This window comes from Oncorhynchus mykiss, chromosome 2 (genome assembly GCF_057628025.1).
Source record: "Oncorhynchus mykiss isolate SJ-2025 chromosome 2, ASM5762802v1, whole genome shotgun sequence".
Taxonomy (NCBI): domain Eukaryota; kingdom Metazoa; phylum Chordata; class Actinopteri; order Salmoniformes; family Salmonidae; genus Oncorhynchus; species Oncorhynchus mykiss.
The window spans coordinates 82,736,761-82,750,628 of record NC_143023.1 but is presented as its reverse complement, the minus strand read 5'-3'; the positions used below and the strand labels follow the sequence as shown (position 1 = coordinate 82,750,628).

General features: G+C 40.9%; 1 protein-coding gene across 1 annotated transcript in view; it reads left to right on the top strand.

Annotated features, from left to right (window-relative positions):
* The first annotated feature begins 1,681 nt into the window (after positions 1-1,681).
* The window catches only part of slc17a8 (solute carrier family 17 member 8), a 36,029-nt gene continuing 23,842 nt past the window's right edge, over positions 1,682-13,868 (top strand). Inside the window, exons 1-2 of the mRNA XM_021574127.3 lie at positions 1,682-2,430; positions 12,997-13,249. Coding sequence (XP_021429802.1) covers positions 2,330-2,430; positions 12,997-13,249 — 354 coding nt within the window. The 5' untranslated portion in view covers positions 1,682-2,329. The remainder of the gene's footprint in view (positions 2,431-12,996; positions 13,250-13,868) is intronic.

Sequence of the window (13,868 nt, the reverse complement as noted above, 5' to 3'; positions counted from 1 at the left end):
ACACACTGCTAACCTTATGCCTAACCTTAAATTAAGTCCAAAAAGCTGATTTTTGTTTTCATAAATGTATTATAATATAGCCCATCTTGACTTTGTAGCTGTGGTAACTAGTGACAACTGCCTACAGCTTGTGATCTATTCTACTGTATACAGCTATGTACTCAACAGCAGGGGCGGTACCAGAAGGGGGGCTGTGGTGGCACCAGCCCCACCTCCAAGATTATTGGCCACCTTTGTATGCTATTTCTGATACAATTTTCAGAATTTCCATGGCCACCCATGGACTGGTTCTTGGTCCCCCCATTAGAATATTACTAGAAACGCTCCTGTTCAACAGTGAGGCATTGGTCTAGCTATGGCTGTCCATGACCCACCATCGACAGCTCCAATGCCCTCCACATTCATCCAGCGCAAGTTTTGATGGATTTAAACTTAAGGTATCTTGTATGGAGGGCTGAGGCTTTAACATGGAAATAGGCAGACATACTATCCAAATTAAATAGATAGACACACTCTTTTAGCTCCGGAATTATTAACAAAGAAGAGGTGAAGCAATATTGCTTAGAGAACCACTTTAAATTATGCACCTTCTATAAAGGGGTTATAGACTTAGCAATCAGTTCATTATAGATATGGTCTAGGCCTGTACCTCCTTCTAACCACTAGATGGTAGGCACGGCTTTTCCTGAAAGTGTAAAGAGAAGAACCCCAACGGAGTTAAATGTACACTCCGGACCCCATTGTCTCCGACAGGTGGCATCATTTTAATGTGATGCATCTCAAATGAACATTAATGCAAACATGAAGAGTCGTTGCTCTATCTGATGTGAGACAACACACCAGGCCCTAGTTTTATGGCCCTATCAATGACCCATCATATGAAACCACAACCAACATATCATCATGTCGTCCCAGATAACTCCTTACTGAATTACACTCCTAGAGCATCATCTCCACCTCAAGGAAACAAAATCCAGAATTCCCTCATTTCCTCTTAGACTAAATGTTCTTTCCACCGAATTGGAGGGTCTGGATAGTGGGTCCTTGCAGAAAAAGTGGGTGCAGGGCATTTTCACAACACACACAGAGACACATGCGCGCGCGCAGCACTGCCCCAAGCCGTCACTCTGGTGCAACCCATTAGTAAAACAGAGTCTAGAGCTCGGTGCACCACCGATACATTTTTAAATCTCAATATCCGCATGCATATTTAATGACCCAGCAAATACAGAGAGTCACACTGGAAAAAGGTGGGCTGGTGGGGCTTGCCCGTACCAGTTAAATAAGCGTGAAGTTAGGGAAACCCCCATAAAGGTGTCATTTGGTGTGACTGAATAGATGCACATGCAGGTAAGTGTATACCTGCAGAGCAGTATGACACTGGCGATAGCTAGCTACAGTATCTCTGTCTGAATAGCTCACCGGTAGCTAACTACAGTATCTCTGTCTGAATAGCTCACCGGTAGCTAGCTCTGTTGCTGCTGACAGATAATCCAAATGATAGTCCTATGGAAAAGCTGCCAAAGAATGGGGAGTGGTGTACCGGGAACATGATTATAGTTGAGTCTTATGTTACACCACAGCATCCACGGTACTCTTGTCTCTCTTTGAATGCAGCTTGTCAATATTTAATCATTCATCCACTAGGTTGGTATCAGATGAACATGGTTGGCTGAGGATGTGGGGCTAGAGGGCTGGGAGCTAATGAGGGAACTGGGGGTGGACTTTAGGAGGGGAGGCAGACAGGTACCCCAGCCCCTCCACGCAACGTCTGGTGGAGCTATCAGAAGGCGAGGAAAGCAAAGGGGACTGTTCACTCTAACTGCACCCACACAAAGCTCACCATGCGAAGATACTGAGGTGGTGGATTGTACTCTTTCACTCTCTCTCCCTCCCTCCATGTATCTCTCTTCCCACTGAACCTCCTGAAGGTGACGTGACCCATTCCATGCTAGGAGTTCTATCTGGTGCCTTGGACCTTGAGGTGTACATCTGCACACCCTTAGCCTCAACAAGAACACCCTCCACCTCCACCTAGTCATTCCTCACTGTGCCCATCATCCCCTTGTATCCCAGTCTGATCCCCTGGTCACGCCAGAGAGAGGCAGACAGCACAAGCCCATCTCACATCTGAGGAACGTCTGAGGGACCCGTGGCACCACACAAAGGCGGAGCCAGCCCCATGGTGCATAAGAACTCAGGAAAGATGAGCAACCACATCTAGCAGATCTTTTTTGTCTTTTTCAGAGCAAAGTGTGCAAGAAATAGGGGGAGAGACATACTACTGTGAAATAAAGAGAGTGAACAGGACAGGGAGAAACAGAAGAGGATGCCTTTTGGGGGGTTTTCGGGGCTGAAGGAGCGGGTTCTGAAACCAGGGAAGGAGGAGGTGAAGAATACAGTAGGAGACGGTCTGGGGAACCTGCAGAGGTGAGTCTGGGAGTGTCTGGAAATTATGGGGGAACTGTGATTGTATAGGTGTGAATCCCGACTCTCTGACTGAGAGATGTGTGTGACTCAATGGGGTGAAAGCACGGCACAGTGCGGGTTTGATATCTCCTTATAGCAATAGATCCGATAATTTCACATAAGTGAGTTGTAAGATAATATTTTGAAGTACTTGTAGGTATTGTATCTTAGTTATCTTACTGTATTTTAGGATCTTTATATAAAAATCTGTATATACACTGTTAAACAATTGTGGTCCTATAATCCCAAACGTAGATAATTTGGTCAAAATTCTTAAATCTATGAACAAAGCCAGTGGTGGGGACAGGAGGGTTGAAGAACCTTAGAGGCAGAACATGAAGCTCATCATGTACTGTACCCAGAGATCCCAGAGATAACTAAATATTTGATTATTTTTCTTGCCAGGCAATCCCAGTGATGTAATCAAAGGTTTTATTTTAAGACATTATGATACATATTTCATATCTGATACAAATTTCACAAGGGGAGGATGATGAATATGGAACTTCCACGTATGAGGTAGATTGTTGTCTTAAAATAGATAAACCAAGTAAGTGGGCAATTTCCTGTGAAAGGGAATTTTGCATGTTTAGAGCCAGAATGTTCACTGTGCAGTATGAAATAGATCAAGAGCAAGCCAAACAGTGTGAACAGTTGATTGATTATTTCAGAATCTACAATATGAAATTGTATAAAGAAGGTGAACTGGACATATTTATCCAACAAGCAGTTATCATGTACAGTATATAAGGATTGTAATATCAGAACACTGAAAATGTGTTTTCATTCCAATTGTATCAATCTGTGGTCAGCTAACTTTCTATTTCATGTCATACATTTACATCAGTTTAATTTGAAACACTTTACAAACACTGGGAAAATGCTGAATGAAGTGCTTTATTAAAGTCTACAAGGATCCATGCTGTGGGAAAATTCTAGTCCACCAAACTGCTAAAATCAATACTAGCAGATTAAACTAAAGAAATGTGAATCCAGAGAGACCAAGAGAGGAAAAGAGGAAGTAAGCATGAGCCGAATGAATCATTAGGCTAAATCTCATTTTCAGATGAAACCTGTTTGTTTTTTCAAGAGGGTATTCCAGATTGCTCTGGGACAGACTGCATTATTTATTGAGTTATATATTATGGATCCAGTTAATCACTCTTTCAATTTTGCCTTATGAATCAATTATAGCCTGACTATAAAGTGAGCATCATGAAAATGATTCCATTCAATAATTAACTTAACACTTCATTTGACACAGTACAGAAATGACCAGGTATTTCCTACCAAACTGCGCTAAATGGTAAAAAATCATACCAAAGCAAAATACTTTTTCCCATGAGACGAAATTTATTGTCTGAAATACAAACATCACACGGAATGACATGGTTCTCTTAATAGGGTCTCTCTAGAATGTTGCAGTTGCTGACCAGTCTGTTAACTGACACTGTTTAAGCCCATTCGTAATAGCTTCTTTAAATATCAGCTGTCCTTGGTACAAAAAAGGTTGTGAGATAATGACATTGAACAATAAAACACACAGCCTCTGTTCTGTATGACCTGAGTGACAACTCAACAGTCATAGAACTTCATAGACACAGTGGTGTAAAGTAAGTAAAAGTACTACAATCTAAAAAGAAAAGGTTCCTGGAGTATCCTTGAGGGGTTCTTCAAATTGAAACTGTGGGGGAACCACTATAACATATTTGAAAAACCCTTTAAAAGGGTTCTTCAAAGAACCCCTTTTGATGGTTACTCGAATAACCTTTTGAATAACATTTTTTGGGGTTCATTTTTTTTAACTACCCCCCCTCCCCTATTATTATTATAAAAAATATTAATATGCATAACAATAACACAATATTTTAGTTGTCAGTGTTTATATTAACGGCAATGCAGAATTAAGAAATCAAAATATGAAGTAAACTCCCAGCAGAGCCCCAAGTCCAATGGGTATATCTTCTGGCGTGTGGATGTTAATGTGTTGATGTTCTCCGTATCCATAGCCAGAATGATTTTGCAGTGCATGGTGATCGAACAGGTTTCCTGTTATATTCATCAGAGGTTTAGGGAGGGCGAAGTCTGTGAATCCAAAAAATTGTAATTATACAGATGATTAACAAAACATGCGCACAACAGTATTCATACCTTAATTTTTGTGGTGAACGTGAATTTCAAAAACTGGGATATGGGATATTCATTGAAGAGGTAAGAGAGGAAGATGGTAAATGTGATCTGCATAACACACTTACCAATTGACATACCTTTGTATGCCTCCTCGTCTGTATACCTGCAGACACAGACACAAAAGCAGTTCAGTTATCTTCACCCAATACAGCTAGCCTTCAACATATTCTTATAGCCTTCATATTCTTACCTATTTGATTGATATCCATTGAATTGTGTTCATTTACTGTTTTAGAAAGATTTGCACAAATATGAAAAGATTGATGTATCATCGTAAAACAATATCAATTTAGATCATACAAGTACATACCATACCTTAAGTTGAGAAGATCTTTAAATATTTCAGTTAAGTGCCTGCACCTGCGGTCCTTTCAAATCCAAATGTTTCAGTTGGGCAGTTAGGTTCCTGAAAGAACCCCCACCAACTAAGGAGGTTCCTCGATGAACCCCACCTCCTATGGGGTTCTTGGAATAACCTTTTGTGGCAATTTTCAGTGCGAAAAACTAAGGTTTTTCTACTTTTACTACTTTTACTTTTACTTCACTACATTCCTGAAGCAAATATGTACTTTTTACTCTCATACATTTTCTCTGATACCCAAAAGTACTTGTTTCATTTCGAAAGCTTTTCAGGACAGGAAAAAGGTTGAATGTACTTATCAAGAGAACACGTAGTCATCCCTACTGCCTCTAAACTGGCAGACTCACTAAACACAAATGCTTCATTTGTAATGAGTGTTGGAGTGTGCTTCTGGCCATCTGTAAATGAAAAGAAATTGTGCAGTCTGGTTTACGTAATATATTTAATTTTAAGGGATTTATTGCATTTACTTTTAGTTTTGATACTTAAGTATATTTAAAACCAGATACTTTTAGACTTTACCAAAGTAATATTTTACTGAGTGACTTTCACTTTTACTTGAGTCATTTTCTATTAAGGTATCTTTACTTTTACTCGAGTATGACAATTGGGAACCTTTTCCACCACTGGATAGAGATAATGACATCATGGACCTCATGCAGACAGGATGATGTCACACTTAACTTTCATCTGACTGTAAAACAATACATCACTTTGGATTTATCAAGACAATTATCAATCAAAATGTTGTTCTTGTGATTTTACAGATCTATTTTAAACAGGGATCCATACTCTTTGTCTTTAAAAGACAAGGAGATTGACAAGGAAAGCAACTTTGTTTATTATACCATCAGTTGACATGATATGTCAGTTGAATGTCAGAAAGTACAATATAGGTTACAGTTGGCCGTTTTTGATGTTGCCACTTGCCACTGCAGCTTTGACCAAAATGATGATATTGAAAACAAGCTCTTGAGAAAGAGAGATTGTTTTCAATTCTTTGTTGAGGCATAATTATCTCCATGTTTTTTATCCACTCGGTAGATCAGAGATCAATTTGGTCTACTTAGAGGATAGAAACTACTTTATTAAAAAGGCACTAATACTATTTTATTAGTGTTGAGGCGAGCCAAGCATCATTTCCTCCTTCTGATAATGATCAACCATTCTCATAGCATTTGTCCAGTCTATTTTAGATAAAAGAGCGCACAATCTGTGAGCTGGGAAATAGGATTGGGGGATGGAGAAAGCAGGGGTCCCTTAAGGAAAAAATGTATGAATTTCACAAGATCTTTACATGTGACAACATGCAAAGCAACATGTGATAACATGAAACTACACATGTTCACATGTAAAGTGTTCCAAAATAAATAATGTAATGTTCTGTAAGAGGTGAGTTGGGGTGGATGGATAGGGGCTGGGGATGACAGGGGTGAGTTGGGGAAAGACAAGGGTGGCTGTGGGAGGCAGGGATGAGTTAGATTCTGCTTGCTAATAGCTAATGGGAGAAAACAGGCTTTTGTTCATTTACGAATGTGGGCCTTTCAAGCAACTCCTCATAAAGGTGTTCTTGCACATGAAAGACTTGTAAATGAATAGAGGACTGGATAGTGTACATACTATAGACCTCTAAAGAGTGCATGGGAGTAGGAATGGAGCCCAGCATCTTTGACAGCAGGGGACTAGATAAAAAACTATATATACAGTGCCTTGCGAAAGTATTCGGCCCCCTTGAACTTTGCGACCTTTTGCCACATTTCAGGCTTCAAACATAAAGATATAAAACTGTATTTTTTTGTGAAGAATCAACAACAAGTGGGACACAATCATGAAGTGGAACGACATTTATTGGATATTTCAAACTTTTTTAACAAATCAAAAACTGAAAAATTGGGCGTGCAAAATTATTCAGCCCCTTTACTTTCAGTGCAGCAAACTCTCTCCAGAAGTTCAGTGAGGATCTCTGAATGATCCAATGTTGACCTAAATGACTAATGATGATAAATACAATCCACCTGTGTGTAATCAAGTCTCCGTATAAATGCACCTGCACCGTGATAGTCTCAGAGGTCTGTCAAAAGCGCAGAGAGCATCATGAAGAACAAGGAACACACCAGGCAGGTCCGAGATACTGTTGTGAAGAAGTTTAAAGCCGGATTTGGATTCAAAAAGATTTCCCAAGCTTTAAACATCCCAAGGAGCACTGTGCAAGCGATAATATTGAAATGGAAGGAGTATCAGACCACTGCAAATCTACCAAGACCTGGCCGTCCCTCTAAACTTTCAGCTCATACAAGGAGAAGACTGATCAGAGATGCAGCCAAGAGGCCCATGATCACTCTGGATGAACTGCAGAGATCTACAGCTGAGGTGGGAGACTCTGTCCATAGGACAACAATCAGTCGTATATTGCACAAATCTGGCCTTTATGGAAGAGTGGCAAGAAGAAAGCCATTTCTTAAAGATATCCATAAGAAGTGTCATTTAAAGTTTGCCACAAGCCACCTGGGAGACACACCAAACATGTGGAAGAAGGTGCTCTGGTCAGATGAAACCAAAATTGAACTTTTTGGCAACAATGCAAAACGTTATGTTTGGCGTAAAAGCAACACAGCTCATCACCCTGAACACACCATCCCCACTGTCAAACATGGTGGTGGCAGCATCATGGTTTGGGCCTGCTTTTCTTCAGCAGGGACAGGGAAGATGGTTAAAATTGATTGGAAGATGGATGGAGCCAAATACAGGACCATTCTGGAAGAAAATCTGATGGAGTCTGCAAAAGACCTGAGACTGGGACGGAGATTTGTCTTCCAACAAGACAATGATCCAAAACATAAAGCAAAATCTACAATGGAATGGTTCAAAAATAAACATATCCAGGTGTTAGAATGGCCAAGTCAAAGTCCAGACCTGAATCCAATCGAGAATCTGTGGAAAGAACTGAAAACTGCTGTTCACAAATGCTCTCCATCCAACCTCACTGAGCTCGAGCTGTTTTGCAAGGAGGAATGGGAAAAAATGTCATTCTCTCGATGTGCAAAACTGATAGAGACATACCCCAAGCGACTTACAGCTGTAATCGCAGCAAAAGGTGGCGCTAGAAAGTATTAACTTGAGGGGGCTGAATAATTTTGCACGCCCAATTTTTCAGTTTTTGATTTGTTAAAAAAGTTTGAAATATCCAATAAATGTCGTTCCACTTCATGATTGTGTCCCACTTGTTGTTGATTCTTCACAAAAAAATACAGTTTTATATCTTTATGTTTGAAGCCTGAAATGTGGCAAAAGGTCGCAAAGTTCAAGGGGGCCGAATACTTTCGCAAGGCACTGTATATACAGTACCAGTCAAAAGATTAAACACACCTACTCATTCAAGGGTTTTTCTTTATTTGTACTATTGTCTACATTGTAGAATAATAGTGAATACATCAAAACTATGAAATAACACATATGGAATCAGGAAGTTACCAAAAAAGTGTTAAACAAATCAAAATATATTTTATGTTTGAGATTCATCACATTAGCCACCCTTTGCCTTGATGACAGCTTTGCACACTCTTGGCGTTCTCTCAATCAGCTACATGAGGTAGTCACCTGGAATGCATTTAAATAAACAGGTGTGCATTCTTAAAAGTTAATTTGTGGAATTTCTTTCTTTCCTTCTTAATATGTTTGAGACAATCAGTTGTGTTGTGACAAGGTAGGTGTGGTATACAGAAGATAACCCTATTTGATAAAAGGCCAAGTCCATATTATGGCAAGAACAGCTCAAATAAGCAAAGAGAAACAACAGCCTATCATTACTTTAAGACATGAAGGTCAGTCAAAGAGGAAAATGTCAAGAACTTTGAAAGCTTCTTCAAGTGCAGTCGCAAAAACCATCAAGGGCTATGATGAAACTGGCTCTCATGAGGAACTCCACAGGAAGGATAAGTTAATTAGAGTTAACTGCACCTTCAATTGCAGCCAAAATAAATGCTTCACAGAGTTCAAGTAACAGATACATCTCAACATCAACTGTTCAGAGGAGACTGTGTGAATCAGGCTTTCATGATCGAATTGCTGCAAAGAAACCACTAATAAAGATCAGCAATAATAAGAAGAGACTTGCTTCAGCCAAGAAACACGAACAATGGACATCAGACTGGTGGAAATCTGTCCAAATTTGAGATTTTTTGTTTCAGCCGCTGTGTCTTTGTGAGGCGCAGAGTAGGTGAACGGATGATCTCCGCATGTCTGGTTCCCACCGTGAAGCATGGAGGAGAAGGTGTGATGGTGGTGCTGCTTTGCTGGTGACAATGTCTGTGATTTATTTAGAATTGAAGGCACACTGAACCAGCATGGTTACAACTGCATTTTGCAGCAATACGCCATCCCATCTGGTTTATGCTTAGTGGGACCGTCATTTGTTTTTCAACAGGACAATGACCCAACATGCCTTCAGGCTGTGTAATGGCTATTTGACCAAGAAGGAGAGCGATGGAGTGCTGCATCAGATGACATGGCTTCCACAATCACCCAAACTCAACCCAATTGAGATGGTAGGGGATGAGTTGGACCGCATAATGAAGGAAAAGCAGCCAACAAGTTATCAGCATATGTGGGAACTCCTTCAAGAACATTGGAAAAGCATTCCAGTTGAAGCTGGTTGAGAGAATGCCAAGAGTGTGCAAAGCTGTTATCAAGGCAAAAGGTGACTACTTTGAAGTGGCTACTACTTTCAGGCCAGGGTTTAAGAAATGTTTGCACATGTATAATTTCTTTTAAACAGAAATACCTTATTTACATATGTATTCAGACCCTTTGCTATGAGACTCGAAAATGAGTTTCCATTGATGATCCTTAAGATGTTTCTACAACTTGATTGGAGTCCATCTGTGGTAAATTCAAATGAGTGGACATGATTTGGAAAGGCACACCTGTCTGAATATATTTTATTTAACTAGGCAAGTCAGTTAAGAACAAATTATTATTTACAATGACAGGCTAGGAGCAGTGGGTTAACTGCCTTGTTCAAGGGCAGAATGACAGATTTTTACCTTGTCAGCTCAGAGACTTGATCTAGCAACCTTTCGGTTACTGGCCCAACGCTCTAACCACTAGGCTACCTGCTGCAGTTCACTGTCCCACATGCACTGTCCCACAGTTGACAGTGCATTTTAGAGCAAAAACCAAGCCATGAGGTTGAAGGAATTGTCCGTAGAGCTCCAAAACGGGATTGTGTCGAGGCACAGATCTGGGGAAAGGTACCAAAATATGTCTACAGCATTGAAGGTCCCCAAGAACACAATGGTCTCCATCATTCTTAAATGGAAGAAGTTTGGAACCACCAAGACTCATCCTAGAGCTCGCTGCACGGCCAAACTGAGCAATTGGTGGAGAAGGGCCTTGGTCAGGGAGGTGACCAAGAACCCAATGGTCACTCTGACAGAGTTCCAGAGTTCCTCTGTGCAGATGGGAGAACCTTCCAGAAGGACAACCATCTCTGCAGCCCCCCACCAATCAGGCCTTTATGGTAGAGTGGCCAGACGGAAGCCACTCCCCAGTAAAAGGCACATGACAGCCCGTTTGGAGTTTGCGAAAAGGCACCCTCAGACAATGAGAAGCAATATTTTCTTGTCTGATGAAATCAAGATTGAACTCTTTGGCTTGAATGCCAAGCGTCACATCTGGAGAAAACCTGGCACAATCACTACCGGGAAGCATGGTGGTGGCAGCATCATGCTGTGGTGATGTTTTTCAGTGGCAGGGACTGGGAGACTAGTCAAGATCGAGGGAAGGATGGACGGAGAAATGTACAGAGAGATCCTTCATGAAAACCTGCTCCACATTCACCTTCCCACAGGACAACGACCCTAAGCACACGGCCAAGACAACGCAGGACTGGCTTTGGGACAGATCTCTGAATGTTCTTGAGTGGCCCAGCCAGTGCCCGGAATTGAACCACAGTACTGAGTAAAGGGTCTGAATACATATGTAAATGTATATTTAATTTTTGTATTTTTTATCAATTTGTAAAAATGTCTAAACCTGTTATTGCTTTGTCATTATTGGGTATTGTGTGTAGATTGATGAGGGGGAGAAAACAATTTAATTCATTTTAGAATAAGGCTGTAACATAAAGTGTGGAAAAAGTCAAGGGGTCTGAATACTTTCAGAATGCACTGTATATTGCATTTGTGGTTGTTCTATGTTTTGCTACCGCTAATGCTTTGACTAGGGTTGCAAAGCTACTGGTAATTTACCAAAGTTAATGGAAGAATGATAATTAACAATCTATGGTAATCTATGGCAATCTATGTCAATTATGGCCATTTATCATTGAAAAAGAAAATATTAATATATAGTATTCATTTTTTGTATCTGTGTCCAACTGTCCATATTGTCTATGAGTTTCTAGTATATAGAACATAGGGTTCAAGAGAAAATAGCCTAATTAATGAAAAAGCATCTTATCAACAATGGCATTATTTTCAGTTAACTCTGCAACTCTTCCAACTCTTGTCTTATTTCACAACTGCCACCAGTTTGGGCCCAAAACATTTACAACAAAGACATTTTGACAAATTGTGTGTAAGTGTGTAAAAAACAATAGAATGTGTTGAAATCCTCATATTAAACATTAAATAGGGGTTTATTTTTTATTTATTTTAAAATCAGAAGGCCACACAGATTGCCAGAGATAATTACAGACACCTCTTATAAATTGAAGTACCCAAAAAAAGCCACTAGATGTCATCTGATCAAATTCTATAAATTCCTTGAAGGTTAAAAAGCTTCTGGTAGTTTACTGGTAAACTTCAAAAGTTTCAGGTAATATACCCTTCCTTTACAAGCCTAGCTTTAACACTTTTAATGTTTTAAAGTGCTTTTAAGGTGCACTTTACCGGTTCTGCAGCAGATAAAATTAGCGCTCTATACTCTCATGCGCTACTTCGGGAACCTGATTATGGTGCAAATTCAAAATGGCTGACTCAGTCTGTCAATGGACACTATGGCTGAAGACAGTTGATAAGATGCTTCACTCACACATTTCAATGGGTTGGGTCAAAGGTAGCAAATAAAGCCTCAACAGCTTCTCTATAGGGCAGTTTCCTGTCCCTTAACATAACAATTGTAGCAAACAAGGGATTTTTTCACGGTGTCTTAAAAGATTGGATACGAGTTTGCTAGACTCTCCTTTTTGCCCACTTGTCCATCAAACACTCTGTCTGTAAACTGCCTGGAGGTGTGTTGAGAATATCTATTACACTGTCATCCATTGGGTTTGTGCTGTGCAAATGAACTCCACACCAATGTAACACAAAGAGGCTGATACTGTTCACATTCAGTTTGTTTGTGATGGATGCGATGACGCTTCAAACACTGACCGTATTTGCCTGTGTATCACGACAGCTGTCCATATGAAGGGGATTGAAAACACATATATATATATATACTTAGGACATACCATTCAATAACAATGGCTGTATGTGCTAGGGAGACCAAATGCATGATAAAAAACAAGACCCCCATATTAATTTCTTCCCAGATAGAGGTACTCAGGTGGAGATCTGAAGCGGCCAGATGAAAGCAATTCCTGCTCGCTGCGGGATGAGGGCAGAGAGAGACGCTGGGTAGTGGAACAGGTGTACAGAAGTGGGGAGGAGGGTGAGGAGGAACCAAATATCAGATGCACAGGGACCTTTTCAGAATGGCATGCTGAGTTCACCTTGTAACTCTCATGGGTAGTGGGCAGTCTCCTCTCCTTCCTGTCTTTTAAAGACTGTTTTAAATATCATAGTATATTTAATGTAAAGTGTAATTCAAGGGTATCAGGTATACAAATACTTTTTGTATACACCATACTTGATTGTAGCAGGCCTGTGTAGTGTAGTATGCCAATGTCATCCATTAAACACTTACCAATGTCATCCTGTGGAACTTTGTAGGAACGTTGATTGTTTTCTCAACTCCCATGTTTTGTGTTACAGGAAAATTGATGGGACCAATGTGGACGAGGATGACCAGATGGAGCTCACGGAGGACGGGCAACCGGTGGCTCCTCGCCACAATGCCCCTCTGTTTGACTGCGGTTGCTGCGGCCTGCCCAAGCGCTACATCATCGCCATTCTCAGCGGACTGGGCTTCTGCATCTCCTTTGGCATCCGTTGCAACCTGGGGGTGGCCATTGTGGAGATGGTCAACAACAACACAGTCTACATCAATGGGACACCTGTACTCCAGGTGAGAGAGAAAGATGGAAATCACTGACATAAACTAAATAAATTATCCATAGGGGCCTCCCTAGTGGCGTCACTACAGACCCGGGTTTGATCCCAGGCTGTGTCACAGCCGGTCATGACCGGGAGACCCAAGAGGCGGTGCACAATTGGCCCAGCGTCGTCCGGGTTATGGAAGGGTTTGGCCGGACGGGATTTCCTTGTCCCATCGCACTCTAGTGACTCCTTGTGGTGGACCGGTCATCTGCAAGCTGACCCCGGTCGCCAGTTGGATGGTGTTTCCTCCGACACATTGGTGCGGCTGGTTAAGCAAGCAGAGTGTCAAGAAGCAGTGTGGCTTGGCAGGGTCGTGTTTTGGCTCTTGACCTTAATCTCTCCTGAGTCCGTAGAAGAGTTGCATTGATGGGACAAGACTGTAACTACAAATTGGGGAGTAAAAGGGGTAAATGTACCAAAAATGATTAAATAAATAGCCATAGTGCATTATTTGTGCATTATGGGGTGTGTATAATAGGAACCTTGTAGGATAGCAGTTGTAAGGGCAATGAAGCAGCATAGGTTCATAGGTGGAGCTGTGGTTCCAAGGCCTATTTACAAAGTTCAAACTTCCATATTCAGAAGAA